The sequence below is a fragment of the Ooceraea biroi genome, chromosome 9, assembly GCF_003672135.1.
Source record: "Ooceraea biroi isolate clonal line C1 chromosome 9, Obir_v5.4, whole genome shotgun sequence".
NCBI lineage: Eukaryota > Metazoa > Arthropoda > Insecta > Hymenoptera > Formicidae > Ooceraea > Ooceraea biroi.
The window spans coordinates 1777467-1800669 of record NC_039514.1 but is presented as its reverse complement, the minus strand read 5'-3'; the positions used below and the strand labels follow the sequence as shown (position 1 = coordinate 1800669).

The 23203-nt window shown below is 36.2% G+C and overlaps 1 protein-coding gene across 2 annotated transcripts; it reads right to left on the bottom strand.

The window, feature by feature from the left end:
- Window positions 1-1505: 1505 nt before the first annotated feature.
- On the bottom strand, window positions 1506-22688 carry LOC105276262 (sphingomyelin phosphodiesterase). Of its 2 annotated transcripts, none has more exons than XM_011333757.3 (11): window positions 22311-22688; window positions 15519-15631; window positions 14644-14852; window positions 12799-13095; window positions 12132-12524; window positions 11630-11802; window positions 10951-11313; window positions 10657-10849; window positions 10036-10220; window positions 9629-9814; window positions 1506-6626 (listed from the first exon to the last, which is right to left on the bottom strand). In XM_011333757.3, the coding sequence occupies exons 2-11, from the start codon at window positions 15601-15603 to the stop codon at window positions 6557-6559; spliced, it is 2154 nt and encodes a 717-aa protein (XP_011332059.1). In that variant the 5' UTR covers window positions 15604-15631; window positions 22311-22688; the 3' UTR covers window positions 1506-6556. The 2 variants fall into 2 exon arrangements, 1 of the variants encoding a protein (XP_011332059.1); XR_002193057.2 differs by lacking the exon at window positions 1506-6626 and adding an exon at window positions 7641-8710 and having other exon boundaries at window positions 9122-9814.
- Window positions 22689-23203: the final 515 nt, after the last annotated feature.

Here is a 23203-nt window from a genome sequence, read left to right as displayed (position 1 = left end):
TTTATTTTAACTTATTATTATTAACGTCGCATTGTCAGTATTAATATATAAAATAATTGCTATTTCTTAAAATATTTAAAGCTTATTATGATAATGGAAAAGTGAAAAGAATAAATATTGAAAGTACATTTAAACCATTAGGATTAAATCATCTGAGAATGTGCATGTGACGACGCGAAATTAGCGCGGATGTGCATGTATGTTAATGTAGTATTAATAAATTGGTATTGGTATTAATAAATCGTAACGTTACACATTTTCTAAAAACAATAACGATAATTTGATATTACTATAATAAAACAGAAAATGATTCTAAAATTGAACATGTTCACATACATTTATGTATTAAAAATTATGAACTTTTTTAGGAAATGTGGCGTTCATAGTGGTTCGGGATATCTAAAATCTAGTGAAAGTTATCTTATTTCTCCCACGCGCGAAATGCATTACGGATAATGTGCATTTCCGTAAAATAATCTTTTAATATATATCTTATAACATATTGAACTATCGACCTCAATTAATTAAGTAAAAAAATGGAAAGTTTGCGATTGTAGACGAATATGATAATGTTTTTTTACGGAGTTCATTAATAACATATGTTTTGAAACGACATAATGCTCTCTCAACGCATGAATAGAATAACATTGTTTATTGACTTGCTAAAGATATATATTTATCAAGGTAAAATAAAATTTTAATCTAGTACGTCAATTATTACTCCTCCTTCTCATGTATTAATATATTATTGTTCTAAAACTTTTGCATTTTATTACCACAATCTAAAATATCGTTTACGGGTGATATTTATGTATGTCGCAAATTTCTCCATATTTTTTTTATTTTTAAAAATTCTGAAGAATTTTTGTGATACATGTGATACAAATATCACAATTAGCGCGCTGCTTTTAAAGCGTGAATGTTAAAATAATGTGCCAACTATTACAATAATGCACTTAGATATAGTGATTTAAGATATATTCATCCGAAACAGTCGCGCGCGTATAGAGTATACGGAAACAAATACATAAAAATGGATTATATAATAAGTAAGAATTAGATCTAACGTAATGTATAAAATAAAGTGAGCAGTTAAGTAAGCACTAATTTTAATGGTACAATCGACATAACACGTATATCTGTGTAACTAATATGCGTGGAAAAAATGTTATCGATGGTGTCTCGGATGTATTTCAGGATATTTTAATGTACTAAGGTACATATACGTACACACATAATTTAAACTTATATTCTTTTTATATAGCCATTGATCTCTACATTCAGTGAGCATTGTTCTTTTCGACAAAGAAATATAAGTTGTCTATTTATATTTATCAATTATATGTAACAAGAACAATTTGCGTCATAATAGCTGGGATATCTAAAAGTGTTTTACAAAAATAGCGTATCAAGTTGCCTTGAACCGAAAGTGCATTAAAAAATCGTTTGCTCTTCAGTTATTTAGAGAGTAGGTGCGGGGTTATATAATACAAATTCTACGGCAATTCGATAAATGGTTTTTATTCAAAATAGGAAGAAAGTGTAATTATCAAAGTTATTACGATTATGACTAGTGTACCATCTATTTACAATAAGTAAACAATTGCTTATAAAACATGTTACCTTAGTACCTATTGTCTAAATAATAAAACATGTATCATCATTAATATCCATTTAGATACGTATATGCATCTTTGTCAAGCATGTAAATAACAATTTGCAGTTGTTCCACATTTTGTTACACATTTGTATCGTAATTGTCTTGTGAGCAATTTTTGTAGCTCTTTAATAATCAGCTAAGGAACACGATTCCTCTCAATGTGCCTAGATACGATTGCTTCCGTATAAGAATAGTTTTATCTTAGTGAAATAAATTCTTTATTTGTCAAATCAAATTGTATAAATGATGGATTTTTAATAATATTAATATATCAAGATGAGAGAGAGAGAGAGAAGGAGAGAAAGAGAGGAAGAGTAAAGTTACACACGATTATAGCAGATTACTTATATAAAAACAATTAAGCAATTGTAATTCCTGTATAAATAGAACACAAATCATCGTTATCCCGAACCACTTATACATTATGCAAAAAAACAAATATACTTGCTTAAGATTTAGAAAAGAGCTATTATACATATAAAACAATTCATAAGATGTACTTGAAGAAAAACAAAAAGTGTGAGGAGACAATAGAAACAAATAGGAATTAAATCTAAAACTTTTGGATATTTTTAATGTAACTGGCATTTCCAATATAAACATAAAAAATTGCGATACAAGAATTGGCAAAAAATTGTTTGTACTGGTATCTGATAAAATAAAAATAACTGATTGATTATTATAAATCACAGATACATGAAGATATACAATAGATGTACCTCCTATCATAATGATATAACAATTCAGAATTTTACACGCCATATATTGTATTTAACAGAAGATAAAATTTCTAAATAAAAAAGAATAAAATATGCTTACATGTATTTATCAAATTCGCAAAAAGAAGGGGTAAGAGAAAAATGAAGACAAAGTAACGAAAGAAATTAAACTAAAATTTAACCAACGTTACAATGTTCTTTCAAAGATATGTTAATGACAGCTGTAACTTGTAACAATAGTAAAAAGTTATGCGTGGATGATTTCATTTACAAAAAATGCTATTAAAAACATATGTACTATACATATTTATAAGGATAATATAAGGATAATATAGATTTATTAATATAACAATATATTGAAAAGAGACAGAGACGGAGAGAGAGAATAGGAACACAAGACAGAGAAAGAGAGAGAGAGTAAAGGTGGGAGGGGGGGAGAGGGGGAGAGGGAGAGAGGGAAGGAAAAAGGAGTGACAAAGGGAAGCATAAGCAACAATTAAAAAATATTTTGCATCAATTGTACTCGTAATATTAATAAAGCCAATAATAATAATAATGTTAATAATAACGATATTAATAATAACAATAATATAATAATAGTAATAATAATAACTACAACGAAGGTAACAACAACAAACTAATATTACTCTTGTTGTTGTTATTGTTATACGTGTTACATATTTATTAAATATTTATTTAGAAAGTGGACACTACGCGTACGCTATATAGCATAGTATTGTTATAAAACGACGTGCATATGAATGGCATATAGAGAAATAAGCTAATTTGCTAAATGAAAGCGAGTGAACGAGAGAGAGAGAGAGAGAGAGAGAGAGAGAGAGAGAGAGAGAGAGAGAGAGAGAAGAGATAGAAAGGAGAGAAAATGGTGAGAGTAAAATATACATGAGAAACATGAGAAAATATAATAGATAAGAATTACTTTATGGTACACGATAAAGTCTCGATATGGTTGCTTCATTTTTCAAGGCTATAACTAAATAGGAAGATTTATATATAAAATAGCAAATAAATGAAAAAGCGTAAAATGTATAACATTAACGATAGTTTCTAATTGGTGCTAGCAGAATATTATGATGCAAGTATACACTACACGCATAAGGATATAATAAAATTTAATGTTTGGCATTTCTAGCACATTATATATATATATATATATATATATATATATATATATATATGCTTTAAGTAAACTTTAAGAATTAGTAAGATATCCATAACGTTTATTGGAAGAAGAAACAACCTTGCACACACATTATTTATATACTTTAAGTTAAACCTTTTGCTTGATACCTATGAATACTGGAAAATTATTTTACAAGAGTTTACTCGATAGAGTATAAAATGAATAATATATACAATACACGATATTTCTTCTAAGAATAAGCGAGAAAAAAAAAGAAATAAATCTATGAATGACGACTGCAAAGTAACGTGTTACATGTATATTTTAAACATTAAGGGAAAACCAAACAGTATTGTAAGATGAAAAAGTACATTTCTTTAATTGCGTATACTTTGTATGTATTATATCTTATACACACGCTTTTGTGGCTAAAAAAGAGACTAGTTATATTCTTCATATTTTCAAGCATTATTTCACTAACATTTACGCGTGCATACATTGCATTAAAAGAAAGAAAAGAAGCAATTGTTTTTGAAGACAAAGAAATTTCTTTAATATTTTCATTCTTTAAGTAAATATTTAAATGTCAGTTATACTTTTCAAGAGAATGATTAATCTTTGTTCTCTCTTGTTTATTTTGCGAAAGTATTGCTTGAGATCATACTTGATTACGCGATACAAGTTATAATTTGATGGTTGCAAAGCTCGTTATGATATAAGAATAGGAGAATTGCATGTAACAAATGTTGAAGAGACGCATTTCTTTATTGTGTTTTTTTATTATTTTCATCATTATTTTCGTTTTCTCACTATTACTCAATGTTTGAAAATCAATTATATCAATTCAACTCATCAGATGGTCATATTAAATATGTAAAAGTAGATATAGCATTCAAAAAAATAATTTTAAAGTACAATGTTCTTTTAATGAAAAATCTATAATTGTCATATGTATGTGCGTGCGCCTATGCAAGTCCCCCCCCCCCTTGATACATCTTATATTTCCGCATATTTTTATTATCTGACGATCTTTTTGTTTTCTTTACAACTGCAAACAATGTTCATGTTATATATCAGGGATTAAATTAATTAGCGTAATATGCTATTCGAAATGAGAGTAATAAATTTTGTAGTGTATGTGTGTATGTGCGTGTGTGTGAAAAAAAAAGATCACGGAGAGAAACATCAAGAGAAATAAAAAATGCTCACGGTGGTGATAGTGATGTAAATAATGCTTGAAAGAGAATAATATTACGTCGATATCCATAGATATTGTCGCTCCTGAGGTAAGCTATTCTCCTATGAAAAAAAGAGAAAAAAGGTAACACAGCTCCTAAAGTTAATACTACTGATAGCCGTAAAAGTAATAGTAAAAGTCAGTATTCATTCGGCACACAATATAAATTTAAGGAAAAACGCGATTTCGTTGTAATCTCATTAAGCCCTAATTACGCGTTGTGTCCATATACATACACACACACTATTATATCTCGATTAATATATTATGTATTATATATTCAAAATAGTAATTGATTATTAAAATTCTTGATACTATAAAAATATGTCGTCTTTCTCAACATCCTACAATAATGTATAAATCCTACCAACGCAGAATACGCTATATGTTATGCTATATTAAAACATTAGAGATAAGACTTGAACGTTAACGAAATCGTATGGTTACGACACTTGCTTGATTCTGCATGCAATACTATGCACGCATACATAAATACTGCATCATCGTATACAAGCGATTCAGTGATAATGAGAGATGTTATGGTGACTTTTTATCAAAGCGTCTTATCAAAGATACATATGTTATCTACCAATAAGTCTAAATACCCGCTAGAAAAAGATTCTTGACAATTTCAAACATCTATGAACAATTAAAACTGTTCAAGGACATAAGGATAAAGAGAGTAAGACTGAATATGTAAAAATAAATTTAATACAAGATAACAATGGTAATATTTTAGTTCGCTTGTGAATAAATTTCCCCTTTATATATAATAAACTTATCGAGACGTACATGAATTTCATTCTGTGCACAAATTTCACAATATCATTATTTATTCTATATTCTTGTCCACTCTTTCTCTCGAACGTCATATAAAAAAATTCTATTTATGTTTTTAATATATCCTTGTCCGTATTAGTACTAATAATTTGTAATTTCTCAATTTAAAATGATACACTTATTTCTAGGATTCCTCAGTTAGTCTATGAGAGATAATAATGCACGTTGATACACCATGATAATAAACTGCATACAATATATTATACAAAGAAATGGAGTAGTCAACGGTATCAGTACGCTTTAAGACTAGCTTGCAAATTAAGCAAAATATTAGGAACACACGGGCAACACTTGCGCTTTCCGACCTATTGAATGCATCTTTACATATTTTGGATGTTTCATCGCACAAATGACGAGGTCCATAATCACGTGCGTATATACACATGTATACATTCCACATTTAACTTGTATAAAACTTAACTGTAGATCTATTTGTCTTATATGAAAATCGCGTACTATATGTATATGTACAAGGTGTTGACAAACTTTATTAACAGAAAAAGAAAAGAAAAAGAGACTTATTTATTCATAAATATTCAATGGTGGAAATTTCAGATACTTTGCAAAGTTACAAGCTCTTTAAAATCTGATATCTCATCGAATTTCGCTGTAGAAAAATATTATGAAAAAAATTCGGAAAAGATCTCAATAGATTAATAATTCTATTTCATAAAATAAATTAATAGCTTATTGTATTATAATAATAGTTTGTTTTGTCTATTAATTTTTTCACAAAAATAGATAATTTTCTTCTTAATTCGTCTATTTCTTTAGAAAATCATTATTACTTTTGAAGGATTTATATGCTAAATTTTACAAAACTGGATATACCTACTTTGTTATCGACGCGAAAATATGCATCTTGAATGCAACGTGAAATGAGAAATGCAAATATTTTAATAATTTAACATCACAAGTTGAGTCACACATTTGTATTTGGCATCCGGTTCTTCGTTTTAACCCAGTCCTAGCACGTACTTTGGTAGATTGTACGCGAATCTAGGAATAGCCATGACCACGGACATTCTGCAAATTCGAGAAATTGTATTATCTTTTATTATTATCTTATTATTATCTTAGTTGCCAAGTATAGTAATATAGTAATATATATTTATAATTTAAAAGTTTTTCAAGATTGCGCGCGCGCGTGTGTGTGTGTACGTACACATGCATGCATGCACAGAGAGATGCGCTGCACTGAATATTTAGATTATAATTTTTCATATTCCTTATGTTAAATGTATAATTGTAAAGTGCAGATAAAAAATGAAAGAATAGAAAAACTGATTGTTACAGCTCATAAATAGCAGGATACATTGAAGCAACTAATAATCATTTCACACAGACTAAAATATTCAATATAAAATATTCAATATTATAACTTGGCAACTAAGAAAGCATATTTGTACCAGCCGCATATAAAAGCTACATCTCAATGATATATTAATATCATGACAATTAGTTTACCAATATTTCTATTACGAATTTGCTCGTTATTAATTTACTTTAACGTCCACTAATGAGCAAATAGATTAATTTGCAGTACTGTATGTGGAGATAATCTCTCTATTTTATCGAAATTTTTAATAAAATCTATATGACATACGTGACGTAATATGTCTGTCATTGAAATTAATAAATACGTCAACAAATCTTTTAGTTTACAATAATAAGTACCTCATAAGTTTAATATCTTAAAGAGATTACAGAGGAGGGAGAAAGGGTTATGCAGCTGATGCAAGTGTCATAAACGTAAGATTTTCTTGCAAATACTCTCGTACTACTTACTACAGTACGCAGTATCAGCTGTTACGTTCCGCCACCAACCAAGCTTATCACAGCTTCTGTTTTAAACATGTAACAATTTGCTTGGTGCTTCCGACGAGGAAAAAGCTAGCTGCAGTGTAGCGCTTACGAGATTAAATGCACCTAGAGATAACTTATATACATTTTCGCGAGATAAGTAATTAAAAGCTGCAAGGAAGTATTTAGAGCATGAAATTGTAGTTGTAGATTGATCAATAAATCTGCAATCCCAGCACCGTTTCATATTATTTATTTTATTGAAAGAATTTTTATATTAGGAAAGAATATGTACAAACAGCATATATTTCGATCCATGAGGCACACAATTAATTACAACGTAATCTTTCTACCTTGTATAGCATGCATTCCTTCTCTCTTTCTTTTTTTTTCTTTTTTATAATTCTAACTTCGTTGTGTGTAGAAGCCTAAACGGTAAAGTATAAAGGAACATAAATTTATAATGCCACATTGCAAAGAAACCTCTGAAACATACGAAGAATTGGAGATCTTATCATTATGTTTCTTACTCAAAAAAAGCTCGTTCGAGTGTGATGGAAATATTCGCATACATGTGTATACATTTCTAAATAAGTTGACAATAGATGTTACCGAATTGATGATTTGTTTGTTAAGCTTTTCGAGAGATCGAATAGAAATTGTATGTTGATTTCTAACAAGCTGCAATTCTCGAATGACATGAAAAGAATATAACTGCTACATACTAAACGTTGAATCGATTTTATCATGCGTTTTATCAAGGTTTGACATTGTGTGTGTGTACGTGCGCGTATAATAACATATATAAACTCTGAACGATTATAGAAAGACGGGATATGTCACATTAATTAATAGATGATGCACATATTGAATATGCATATGTATATGAATTGTGCTTAATTCTTACACAAAATATGCACGTATTAATGTATTAATTGTTAATATATATGTATATACAGGGTGTCTCTGAACTCAGTGCCAAAATTGATACAGCGGCTTTAGGACATGAAAACAAGTTGAAAATGTTAATAAACATATGTCCGAATTCTAACGAGTTTTTCGAGTATTAAGTTATTTAATGCCTCTCCTACGTTGTGCACATAACATATTTACTAAGGTCACACAAACATAACACATTAATGATAATGGAAGTGTATCGAAGTCGACGGAAGAATTTTTGAACATGTTTTGTAAAGCTTTAAACAAAATAAAGAACATTAAAAACATTTATTTCAATTTATATTGTCTTAAGAAAGCAACTTTATTACCTAAAGCCACTGTATCAATTTTGGCACTGACAAGGGAACCTTCACAACTGTCCCTCACCGATTTTGAGTGGCTTTGGATATGTTGTAGAGCATCGAAAAATATTAGACCCCTATTTTTTTAGCGGCGTATCTCAACATTTAGAGGCAACAATAAGGGGTGGGGGTAAATTAAAAAATTTGACATTTTCGAAAAATGTCAATACACCGTTGTAAAGAGTATAAAATACTATAAAACTTTTGTATAAAACATTTTTTCATATATCTTATATTTTCAAAGATATTCGCTAACAATGAAAAAATTCATTATCTTCGAGGGGCTGTTCAACCCCTAAACGTTGAGATACGCCGCTAAAAAAAAATAGGGGTCTAATATTTTTCGATGCTCTACAACATATCCAAAGCCCATCAAAATCGGTGAGGGACAGTTGTGAAGGTTCCCTTGTGAGAGACACTCTCTATACATGTATGTATGTATGCATGCACAAATTGATCAACAAGTTATTCAACTGACAATTGCAACAAATTAAATTGCTGTTATTGACATGTACATTTTTGTTAATTACGTATTACTATGGTGCGTAGTATCTTTACTTAATTAATCGTACTCAAACCGGAATTATCGTGTTAACACGAACACGTTCGATTATAATGTTACTACTACAATGCTATCTGATTTGTTAGTTAATTCTATTGTTTAATTGTAACTGTTCAAATTATCAAAGTTTTGGATTGAAACGCTCTTTCGCGTCATCATATGAGCCGTAATATCCTCCGTTCCCTATTCTTACGTCGAATATATTATCTATTAAATTATTGCGAATGAAGAACGCGTATAATAATGAATCACAGCATGGAGAAATTCTCCAAATGAGTAGCTACTACTATTTAATTGATTAATCGACTTCGTTAGTCTCAGTGTTGCCAGAATAAAGATGCAGCCACATATCCTTTACGTACGATAGTGCGAGTCCCTTGTAAATCCACGCTCGCCATCCAGTTCTCGTCTCGATGTCGATCCTCGCTTCGAGGCTTTGACACAGAGCCTTGCGATCGTGGCTACGCCCGCTGCGCAAGTCGCACAGCAACCTCTTACGACACTCATCGTTACACGCTGGTCGTACCGGTGAGTTCTTGTAGTAATGTCTGTAAAGATTTCAAGCAGGAATATGCAATAAACGTATATATTAGGTATTACTTTCAAGGAGACGACATCACGTTCATCTTATTTTCGTTAATCTTATCTTCCTATGTCCGTGTCAATCATTATGTTCCTGTGTCCGTGTCAATCATTATGTGACGTATGTATAAGATAATAAGGTTGCATTGACTGTTATACAAATAAACTGTAATACAAATGGAATTACTTGTAATAGAGATCAAAAAGGGCTGGCTCGTTGGTCATCTTATCGATCAGGGAGTCCCAGTCCTTTGGTAAAAGTGACGCCATTTGATAAGCTTGCCGCGCACTGTACAACTTGTGCCAGATCGGATAGTCGTACAAATTCGCTTCCTTGAGGTTCATCACCCAACTCTCGTGATCGACAACCATCTAGCATACGCGTGTTAGTCAGAAAACAATGAAAAATGATGAAGAACAGCAGGATAAAATAGGATAAAATAGGGTAAAATAAATATATTGATATCGTATAAAAATATTCAGTCGAGTTGGACGTTACGTACGTTGTACGTAATAGTTTGTTAATCTAAATCTAAAGTTAGCAAAAATGTTGGACAAATACAGATTTCCTTTAGGAACATGTGTGTATACTATATTGTACGCGTCACGTTACGTATCATTTCTCAAGAGTTTCGACAAACACAAGATTCTAATCATGAGTGAATTTGATAAATTCGAAATATACTACACTATACTAATAAAGCTACGATAAATGGCATATTGACTTATTATTAATTGAAAATTGTGATAACTGCAAGGTGGCAATACTAGGAGAGAAACTGATCGTTTACAGTTATTCTCGACTTACTCGCGTGGTCTTTGCATGATCCCCATCGACGTAGTATATCCTGTAGCCGGGATTAAGATCGTAGTAAGGTGAGACCGAGGGTCCGACATAGGCAATGCTGAGAGCTCTGCCGAGGTCCGATGTGTCATAGAATATCTGGAATTCGTCATAATGCGTGTGTCCGAAGAATTGGGCCGTGATCGTTGATTCGTAACTAAAAATGCATAAAAGTGCAACGTGTAAAAGAAAAAACGTTCGTGTGTGCGTTGTTGTATCAATCAGACAGCAATTTATTCAGACGATTCGAGTACGAACCGATTGATGATGTGGTAGTAATTCCTCGACCACACCTTAAGGCAGTCGGAATGTCCTGGTGGGATATGACCAATTATGTGTACCTTCTCGCCGTTGATCTCAGCGCCTTGCAACTCGTATACGAGCCACTGTAGCTCGCTGACTGGGTCCGTGCTGTTGATCAACAACCACCAGTTCTTGTTGTTGCAGTAATTCATATTAACCGAGAGAATCCTGAAGCCAGGACGCACCAAGACCGAATAAAAGGCGCCACGGCGGACGGTGTGCGATACACCGGCCGGTAGCCAGCGTCGCCAATGCTTGTCGAGCTCGTCGTACAGCCACGAGATGCTGTTCTCTTCAGGCACAAAAGGAGGTGGAAAGCTACAAATGGTGCATCTTATTCAAACTCTCAATTTCAACATCTCAATTTAGGCGAGAATTTTATGCATACTGAATCTTGGAATATCCACACACGAGTATACGTGGTGTGTGTGTGTGTGTGTGTGCGCGCGCGCGCGCGCGTGTGTATATATATATATGGTAATCAGAATGGAAGCCTTTTTTCTTTCAAGGGAAAACGCGATTGTTTAAACCACTGTAAATATAAGTAACCAGATGTCTTGGAAATAATATTCTTCGGAAAAGTGAAAGTAACAAGACGCTCGGATGAAACATGATAGATCATGTATGAATGTACCTGTTGACCGGCGCTGATTCGTGATTTCCCAAGGCTGGAAATATGGGTATACCAGGAAACATCTCTACCATTTGCGTGACCGTGTCACGCAATATTTTTAAATTCTCTTCTCGAGTTTGATTCCACACGTCGTGAGGCGGCAAATCACCCGTCCACAAGATGTAATCAATGTCCTGGAGATGTACCGGTCGATCAGAGTTAGAATTTTCATCAAGCTTTTGCGCACAGTAAATGTATATGAGAATTAATGATACTATAATATAATATGATATAATAAATTCCATCTCCTTTATAGGTGAAAAAGATCAATAAATATTAATTAGTCAAATTTGTAAAGTGATGACATTTTAGTTCCCTTGATAATGCCCCATTGTTTAATCGGCATTGCCAGATATATTCTTTCCAAGTAACAAGCAAGATTAGCTCGAAGAAAATAACAAAATCTTTCGTTTCGTTTCTTCCTTTCTGTGAAAGGAAAAACAATATTCCGATCTCTGCTCACCGAATGCGTGTCCACGATGTGTTTGAGCATATGGTCGATCGTTCTCTTGGGCGTGTCGCATTTCCTGTAATCGCCCCATCGTCCAGCGCCGGCCGAACCGGTCAACGGGGCACCGTTGGTCAGTCGACAACAGAGCGGCTCGTTGCACTCGGCGTTCGCACCCTCCTGATAATACGGATCGTAGTGCGTGTCGGAGATGTGCAACACCTTGAAGGTCGGCGCACCTTCCTGCGGCGGTATTGGCGGCTTGATTGGCGGTTTCTTTACTGGAGGGAAGGCCACTTCCCACTCGTGCAACGGATTGAACGCATCGTCGCATGCATCACCGATCACGAAGCTGCAAATCTGCGCCGGACCCATATTCACCTGCTTCAACACGTAGATCACCTCACCCTACGACAGATTCATCGATTTCGTCATTTCGACTGTTAACGTTGCTTTAAGCTCTTTAATGATAGAAAGTCTGATACAATATACATGCAGAATTAAAAGATCAAGTTTTTAATGTGTGAGAAACATTGAAGAATGAATCGCGAGTTCGCATTAATTGTTTCGCATTAATTCCAGAATCATTTCCCATCGATTCCAACTTTTATTTTTGATAATATACAATTATGCAAGTAGTTATTGCAAATCAGATTATAGTTTGCCGTTTTTTACAATTTACCCCGAAGAGCAAAGTGACTCCGTGACAAACTCGGGCACTCTGTATGTTAAGCGACACGCAGAACTGGTAGATGCTAGCCATGATCTCCTTGTCGCTCTTGCCGATCTTTATGTAGTGCTGCAGCAAACCGGCTCCGACTTTGCAAGCGGTGCAGGAGACTTTGGACATGACGGAGGTTTCCACCTCCATCATTACCTGTCTCAAGTCTAGGAGCTTGAGAGCTTTGTCTACGAATCCGGACAGATGCCCACTTGGTTGAACTGTTTCCATGTCCCACAGCATCCGCGAGTAATTTAACTGCAATGAAATATACAATTAACCATTCCATAAATAAAAAAAGAAAAAGAAAAAGAAAAATCATGCGCAAATTCCTTGTATTGTCTCCTTGTATGCATCTTCATTTGGTATTCACTCTACTTGTTTATGTGGCAATTTTTCTAAATATACGCTCGGAATACCTCAATTGAAACGTGGCTAGACTAGATATTCATGGAGATTCCACTGTGTGTAACGAATTGATAAAAATACTAAGTAGAAAACGATACGTACAGTCGACTGCGCAATGTCGCGGTTTTCCCTATCTCTTTGTAAAACAAATTACCATGCAAAATTACCATGCAAATTACCACGATGAATCAATTGTCGAGAGAGGGATGAGTATTAAGAAGATAATAATAAGGAGATACATGTAAGGATCTCGACAACAACGAGGTGGAAATCAGCGAGCTTATGTTATAATACGGATCTCCTCTTCGCTTTCGTCGCTTTCCGCCCTTCGATCGTGCACAACTTTCCTTGTTCGATCGCGGTTCCGCGAGATAATGAAACGTACTTGCTTTTTCCGAGACTCTAGGGAGTGAATGTTGCATACACTGAGCGATTTCTTTTACCGCGAGTGATGACGAATCGTATCGATGATCTCGCGCTCGCGCGAAAGTTGTGCGCGCGAAAGTCATTGACACCGTATTATGTGCACGTAAACACATGAATAGGAAGGATAGAAGGTACATACGGGTAATTGCACTTGCCAACGGTGTCCGTCACCTTGGTGAAAGTATTTCGGCACTAAAAGTGAGAGCCGTGCGGTACCACGGAAAAGAAAAAACGAAAGAATAAAAGAAAAAAGGAATGAAAGAAGAAAGAAAAAAAGTAGAATAGAAAGAAGGGAGGTAATAATATTCTTTTGCTTCGCAGCTCGAACAAATGATCGCCGCGGCTGTAACTCAACCGGCAAATCATTTCTTCGAGAGTACAATATTAAATATAATATTATAGAAAGTTGCAGTGTGATATTCTCTGTTTATTACGCGGAAGGAAGGCCGCTCGCGAGTCGCGAATCAAAGTGGTTGTGGTACAAAGAGTGCGACAGATGCTCTATCTGCACTTATTTCTTCTGAATCGTCAAATGTGTGCTCTCACCGGCTTGATAAGACCAACGACGACATACTGGCAAAATTTTCCAGCACCGAAGGAGATATTTCAAATTTAATCCGACCGATTAAGTGAGAGCATCGGTTTTAGATATTGTCGAAAAAGAAAAGGAAAAAGAAAAACACTTGCGATAAAATACAAATTGTGTGTCCTATATCGTGTCCAAGTGATTTGTGTCATTTTACATGAAAAATAACATGAAAAATTAACATAAATTCCTCGTATTCCGCGTGTACCACTCTCCAGAGAAAGTTTCCGATTGGTCACCAACGAGAAAGATGTTACGCAATCAACGCAATGACAGTGCAGATTTCCGGCTGAAAGATGGATGCTGCAAACATTGCTTGCGTGCATTCCGGGGGTAAAAAATCTAGAAGAAAAAAGAAAGAGGTCCTCCCTCTCTCTCTCTCTTACCCGTTCCATCTGTTCCGCACTCGTGCCGTTAACGACAAAAGTCTCAGCTGTAGGGGGTAGTTCCCGGAATCTCTCGTTGAACGGCAATATGGCAATGTCCATCCTTTCGGCGGCCCTGGCCTTCGCCGCGATCCATTCGTCGGCCAACGCGGTCCAGTTGGTCGACGCTACCTCCGCTTCGCGTCTCGTTCTGTATCGGACGGGACTTCCTGTAGAAACCGGAAGAACGTTATCTGATTCAGCCGCGATCAATCGAAAGCGAATGCCATCGTTTCCGCTCGTGCAGCCGGAAGTACGATGATGTTCATTTCTCGCAAATTGCTTTACCTCTACCGTTCGTGAAAAAATAAATACTAATTTTTCGTTTGTCGTCAGAAGAAACGCAATGAATGTAAGCGTTATAATGCATGCGTTATGAATGTAAGCCTTACAAATCGAAGAGAACCTTTTGGCGGACGATAATCGTACGTTATGTCGCAACTATTGGACTATCGCTCACGATTCCGAAAAATTGTTTCCAGTACGATACAAAGTATGTCAATTTTCCCGATAAAACACCGCTACGGCCATCAAAGGCATCGTGCGCCACGCATCGTGCGCCCTGCCTGAAGAAAACGTACAATTTCTCCGATACGCTCGAGATCATCTATAACTCGCATATAATTTCTCGTGGATATAATCGATCGAATCGCATGCAAATCCTAAATACTTTCTCGAAAAAAATAGGTTACGAGGCTGCGCGCTCGATGAGTCGCGCTCTGTTTTCCGACTTGAATCACGATCCGCCCGCGCCGCAAGCAGATTTGACATTGTCACCGAATTCGATTTATTTTATTCGCATTTCTCTTGCATAATATTCATGTAGTATTACATACCGACAACACTCCATATCGAGCTAATCAAAAAGACGCATAATAGGAAGAAGCAGCTCGACGATATCTTGCCCTTTTGATTTGGCATGCTATTTTGTACTCTTTGGTATCGTTACCTGTAATCACAAAGAACACAAAGGATTAAGGGAGACGAGAAGATCTCTGTTTCCCCTATCGACGCTCGCTACGCGATAAGAATCCACGCGACTATTATCAACGACAGCGATATCCGCGTACGGAAAGTCTGTCGCAATTGCCGAGGAAAATATTTGCATTCGACGAAGCGTAACTTGCACTTTCCTCGGAAGCAAACGAGGCGTCGAAAATCGCGTTACCGCGGAAATCAATGGACAGTCTATTACTACCACCAAGTTTTTTCGATCGCGTGGTACATACACGGCATATTCCATCCAATGTGATGAACCGATCGGTTCCGATCGATGTTACTCGTGTGAAGAATATCATTAGATTCGAAATATTATCAGCGAAACATGGTCAACATCGAAACGTTGTACGGGATTCAAAACCGATCAAAATACGCTTCCGCAATAAACACGCGTATTTGTTAGAATGGGCTATATAAGGAGGTACCAGGCTCGAGACGATAGAGAGACTATTGTGAAAGCTGAGGGACAATTAGATACGAGGGATATTGTTCGTGGTTCGGTCCGGATCTATTTTCGCTCTCTCCTCGTGTCCAGCCTGGTGCACATTTGTATTGTTTCAATAAATTCCGTGGTTAATTTAATTTGGAGCCTCTCAATCTGTTATTTCAAACCGCCTCTTACACTCGAGATCTTTTAGCATGGATCGGTCTACGTTTCTTATTGTTGCTACCAAGTGTGCCACAGACGGAAGAATGCTGCTCCACGCGTCGCAGGCCTCCCCTTATATAATATAAGTGAAAAATAATGTGACGACTCTCATCTCTATCGCGAACGCGCGACGAGAAACGCAATCTAATGGAACCCCTTCGATTGTTCGAGTGATGGTGAATCGTTTACAACGTATTGGTCACGTATTTTTATAAAACGTCAAAGGCATTCTTAAATTCACTATTATTATTATTATTATTATTATTATTAGTAGTAGTAGTAGTAGTTAATTAGAAGTGAGACTATTCAATTGATTTAGCTTATTCGTTTATACGTTTATACAACACGTATACATCGAGTAATTTACCGTTTCTGATTTATTACGCGACTTGGTGAATCATCCATTTCAGTATTTGGAATTCCCATTGAAAGTAGCTAAAACGGAAATGAGTTGTAGCCGACGAGGACATTTGAAATAAATTGACCAGATGAGTGGTACCGCGCTTGCGTGCTAAACGACAAAGCGAGCACGCTCATGCTCAAGGCTAGACGCGATTCAGCGCGAGATATGTACATCTCGGCAATTGCCGACTCACAAGCTGAGACTCTCTTTCCGTAAAGACCATAAATATAATCGTTCGAACGAGTAACGTTCGCACACTTTTATCCTTTGTAGTTTGAATGAGCAGCCTGCTGATCGATCAAACGAGCTGCACATCAGTGGGTCAGTGGAATCAATTTCGGTGAAAGTACGGCGTGCCGCAACTGCACTCGGAACGCGATGGACGGCGTGACGGTTACACTTCCGGATATCGCCGCTTTCCGTTTTGTACATTCCGTTTTATTTATCTACGTACATTCCGCCTGACAGCCAACTATCCAAGATAAAACAAAGAAGATAATAAAACGAATCTTTATCCTCTTTAGAAAGAGTGTAATAACCGTTTGAGCAATAAACGCTTTTAGGCTCGATCGAAGATAGCGACTCGCCGCTTGTTAGGCAAAACACTTTTGAACATGTTGAGACTTACTTCCAGGCTTTCTAAAGCAGATGTTATGCGATCAGGTTTCTAGTGTCGCTAATTTACCACTTTCTAGATTCAGGTACTGGCGATATTAATTTTACTCTGAGAAGACCATTGCGCGTTAGTCTATAGAATGTGCACGTAACTTTTGGCTGTCGTTTGCTCAACCATGTAACATCGCGTGTCTTTTTGGCTGGAAAACCTTCTCCTTTCTTTTCGCGAACGATTACGCGTCTGTGAGGTATTCTCTTAGATTTCCATCGGTGTTAAAATTACGCGCCAAGGCACGGTGAATCGAGGCACGAGCAGACCAAGTGGAATATGCGGCTGACCGTTATTTGACCCACCACGGCGCTCAACGAAAGAAGACTCACTCAAGTTCGCCGTACAAATTTACGTAAGAACGAACATGGTGAACAAACTAGTACCCAGATTAACGAAACGTCCAGGAAAAGATGCGCAAACTAATTATTCCTTTCTCCATCTTATTAATAATAAATTACTCGTTACTTGCTTCTTTGTAACAAGTTTTACAGTTTAGATTTTATAAGCCATCTTAGAAAATAGTTTTAAACGATTCGAAACGCGTTACTTTCTCAAGGCAGGCGATCGCGACGACAGCGACGATAAGAGATAAACGCTCGCACACTTCCTAGCATCTTTTCTCGGATGTTAATGATTGCGAATACACGACCTTCTCCCTCAATGTTACGCCGAACGAAAGTTGCCACAAACAGTGCACGCAAATTGCGCACAACAGTGCACGTAACAGACTCGTAATTTCCTCTTTCCGCAAAGGCACTAGCAAGGTGCATGCGTGATGCTTGATCGGACTTTAGGGAAGAAAGGCGCGCATTGCCTTCGCATGAATGGCCGTGCACATATAATTTGCGAGATAATTTACAGCGCGTGAAACTACGATCTTGTGTGCCACATATGCCGCCCCGTCTCTCCTTCTTGATCGGAGGATGAAAGTCGGCAGAATCGAAAAATTTGTCGGAACAACGTGTATAGTTAACGTGTAAAACAGCTGTGACAGCTGTGACTCTCGGTGACTTTGATCGATGATGTTTGGTCGTATCCCTGGAGTATCTGGTTCGTATCATTGTTCTGGTCATCTTCTCTGTTTTCTCCATTTATTTGACCATGATCCATTTTCGTTACCGATGATAATAAGAAATCATAAGAAAAGCTTTATGTAAATTGCAATTTTTCATAGTGAGATAGATTTTTTGCTGATTTATTATATCTAACGAAAAATCATTCAACAGTAAATATAACAATGAACATATTACATTTGCAAAATTTAGGAACGTCACCGTTATCGCAAATCAGACAAAGAAAATTTTCTCTCGAGTAGTTTCTTTCAGCCGAATTCACGAGCATTACGATACACAAAAAGGTCTTGGTGTGTAGGAGAAATTTCCATACTGAAAGAAAGGAGGAGAAACGGCAGCTTTATAGAAAGAATCATGCAGGAAAGATCACGAATGGAGACATTGAGTCGGTAGAACGCGAGAAACTATGCTCCCGGCTAGAAAACGCGCTTAATAATATATTGCATTCGCATCGGATCGATCATCGTTGTTGGTTGCTGTCGCGATAATTTGCATGTGCATCCCTCATCTCGCTAAACATTAATTGACAACAGATAATTTTGCGTTTCTTAAGTATAGTAGTTCCATTCGGACGCAGAGCAGTGGTACTTTCTTCGATGCAAGTTATGATTGATTGCATCGCTCATGATGCTGGCAAATGGTTTGCAAGATGCAAGGTGTCTATACTATGTTATGTCAGAAACAGATTTTTCATGTTCAACAATTTACGATTTTACAATTCATGCGACGTCACTAATTGATTCCGAACATATATATAATAAAGAAGAAGCCGTATTGTAAAAGTACTTTGAAGCCACGTTGCTGCTAAGCCGAAATTAATAAGTCGTGTAACGATAAAGAATACCAAACATATTATAGAAAACACACCCGCGCAAAAAGAAATTCACAGAAAGTAGAACGTTTTGCAACTTTGAATTCAATATTCAACATATTATCTCTGTTTCACCATGATATTTTTCGATCGATAATCTGCATGCATTAACAATGGGTATATTATGCATGCATGGTTTAGCGGCCTATTATCGTCGCAGCACACAGTTAGCACACTTGAAACTAAATTACTATCTGTATAAATGCGACATTATCTGCACGGAACTTGATCCTTCAGTTTACTACTGTAGTAGTTGAGAATTTTTGTAGTTCAAATTTCGATGATGTACATACGCACGTATTAGTAGCCTTAGAAGTTTGTACCTGCAAAGGTGTTCGAGGCTTGCGTTATTGCTCATGGTATGAACGCCTTGAATCTTAACGCGCGAAGCATACAAAGAGAGAGAGAGGGCGAGTGACCTAAAAATTTACGTAAACAGACATAAACTTGGGACCTCTTTCTCGTTCTTCGTAAGCCATCGAGTAAACTTGATTCGACGATTCGTTCATGACCATGTTCTGTGACCAATGGCCAATCGTCTTTCGTGTCCGTGCAGCGGGCATCTGGCCTACTTAAAAGCCTCGCTCTCTCTCAATGTGACGTCGGCCAGTGCCATCGTCATCGATAACTTAAATAACATCCTCGGAATCGTTTTCGACACTGTATATTTAGAGTATTTAATTAATAAACGAATGTTTCATTAAAAAATCAAAAGTAACTTGGTGTAGCCTCAAAAGATTTAACATAGAATATTCCATTTTTATCTGTAGAATGTGTAGACGGAAATCAAGTACTGACAGACTCGAGTTTCCGATAGAATTTTATCAAATGAACGAAATCACGTCGCACTTATTATGGATTATTTCAAATAATTGAGCTCGTAGATGAGAAGTAAAGAGTTAATTAATTAACACAAATTCGACATTTCGTGACACGACGAGTAGTCTGAAGGATTAACTGGCTCCTGGCAACAACAGTTCTGTCACCAGTCGTTCAATTGTTCAATCAAACGTGATTGCATCTCCCAGATACACGAAATAATCGTACATTGCTATTATATTATTGTCGTTCATCTCATCTCGTAAGTATTGAGTTTTTCCTTTTTTCATTTTTATCTCAACGATTTCAAAACAATTCGCGATATATGTAACAGTCTCTTTTGAGAGAATCTGTTTCTATAACACAGCAGAGAATCGTGGTATCATTTGCTATCGTTGTAATTGCACTTGCGCACGTAGCTGTTCTCACGAGTAGGGTTCTGCTAAGAGCTTACGTTATATCGTGCAAGCCGACAACCACGTGTGCGTATACACATGGCGAAATCGTAAAATCAAATTATTTCACTCATTCTTTTTTTCTTTCTTTCTCTCTGATGACGGAAACGTGCCAACGAAATTGATTCAAGCAGAAATAGATTGTTGATAATTGAACGATTCCCGTGTATTGTGTATTGGATGCAATCAATTACATTAGTAGAAAACGTCAAGTTAACAAGAAATTATTTATGTTTTAAAATATTTCGATAAAACCATTGAAGAAATAAAACTCATTTTATCACAAGTTTAGCCAATTGTTTTCGAACAAGAGCTCCGTTATTTTCTCCGCAGAAGATTCCGTTGAATTTATTTGCTGAACAGACCGGAACAACGCACAAAGCTCACAACTTGTCGAGTACTTGTCGAGAGAGAGAAAGAAAGAGAGAGAGAGAGAGAGAGAGAGAGAGAGAGAGAGAGAGAGAGAGAGCAATCATGATGGGAAAAATATCAAATCACAATAAAGCATAATACAGTAAAGAGTAAAATGAGTTAGTTAATTTACGGAAAACGACTTGTCTCGACTTTAGATTCCTAGGAACTAACTTAGGATCTAGACAACAAACGATATAGATGATAAAAGACTAAGACGAGTAAAAGAGTCACAGACCCATAGTGTCGTATCACGAAAAAAGATACAGCCGGATCAGAATCATACGTATACGCATAATCTTTCAGAGCGCATACTGTATCAGAGAATATCATCAGTGTTGTCGTAATGACATTTGTATACGGACGATAAACGAAACATTATCGTTTGAATTTTGTCATCGAAGATATGCTAATCGCGATGTTTTTTACTAATTAATCAAGAATCAAGAATAAAGAATAATCGAATTTAAACAAATAACACGCAAAACTTGCAACATGCACACATTATGTGAAAATAAATACAATATATTGATGTAAAAATTTCAGCACATCTTATCGGAGCTTATTGGACGTAATGGATGTATTGGATGTAACAAATAAATAAAACTGAACTTAATTGACATCTCCGGAATAAATAATCGCGCTTCTAAAAGTTCTCGACGCGCGAAACGCGAAACTGGATACAGCTTTCGGTAAGTTCGTTGTCCTCTTGTCCTCAACCAACTATTGTAAGCTGAACGAATCAGAGAACACGAAACGTTCACATCGTTCGTGTCGTCTGTACTCTATTCAAGTTCCGTTCACGGTTTAACACATTGTGGACGCGGGAGACATTGTAAATCGGCGTCTTTCATTTTCGGTATTTACATATATATATATATTCGGTATATATATATATATATATATATATATATACCGAAAATATGCGGGAACTGAGGCTCGATTCGTTTCGCCATCACAGTATACCGTCAACAATGTTGACGTTAATTAGACCGTTCTCGTATTGTCATCGTGTTATCATCTTTGTTACCGTCATATCATATTTTATTTAATGAACCAAATAGATAGGCATTGCTTCATACAACGTTTTCATTTACAAAAGCAGCTTTACAAAAACAAAAAAAAACAAGTTTGTGGCAACAAGTGGGCAGCTGATAACGATAATTGCCTTTGTCTTGGAGCTTCATCGCTAAGAGACACATGGATCGTCCGTCGTCACGCGATGACGACAGACCTATCTTACGAGTCTCGCGTCGTAGTGTCGAGTGATAAGATACTTACGAATTTCGCGTTTTCTTAAACTATGGCGAGTTCACGACGGCCAAATATCAGGCTGTAATTGTGTTCGATGATGTGGACGGTGATTAAAACTATCCCAGGCGTTTCACCGGCCGACAGTTAATCCGTCAGTATCAAGTTCCGCAACATTCCGCAGAATTTCTATGGATGATTCGTTCGCGCGTTGGCACGTCTTCTTGATTATAGATGGTGAAAAGAGATTCAAGTTACTTTTGACGCGACATACATACACACTCACACACACTCACGCATATACCGCGCGATATGTCAGTCTCTCGTTCGCGTATCACGCGCTACTACCTTCCAAACACACCTCTCGCACCAAACGCACGATGTAAACTGAACTGAACTGAACCGAATGTTGTCGCCGTTACGGCGTCGCGTCAGTCGCGTGCGTGCTGTGCTGGTGTGTGTACGCGTGGCTGCTCGCTCATGCGCAATTCCCGCTAGCCACCCACGCGAGCTCGATGATTGGAGGTCGGTGCATCGGACAATCGGCCAATCGGCAAATTACGCGGCAAAGATTGAAAACTACTGGAACCTCGTGCGCTTTCCTTAGAAGGATAGACGCTTGTGTACGTTGTACATATTATCATGCAACGTGGATATGATTTTCTTTCCGAGTAACTTTGACTACTTTCACACAATAATGATTTGTTGCAGAAATGCAATAGTTTTTCTCATTTTTTTACACACGTGATATATATCACAAGATGGATAGATTAAAATTTATGCAGAGCATTATAAGAACATTATACACAGTAAGTTGATTTAAAACAAAATGTTACTCTCTCGTGAGAGTGTACAGATCCTTGGGGAATTTGTCAGTCACGACGGAGATTCTTCGCCTGCTTCGTTCGTTTCGGAGAAACAGT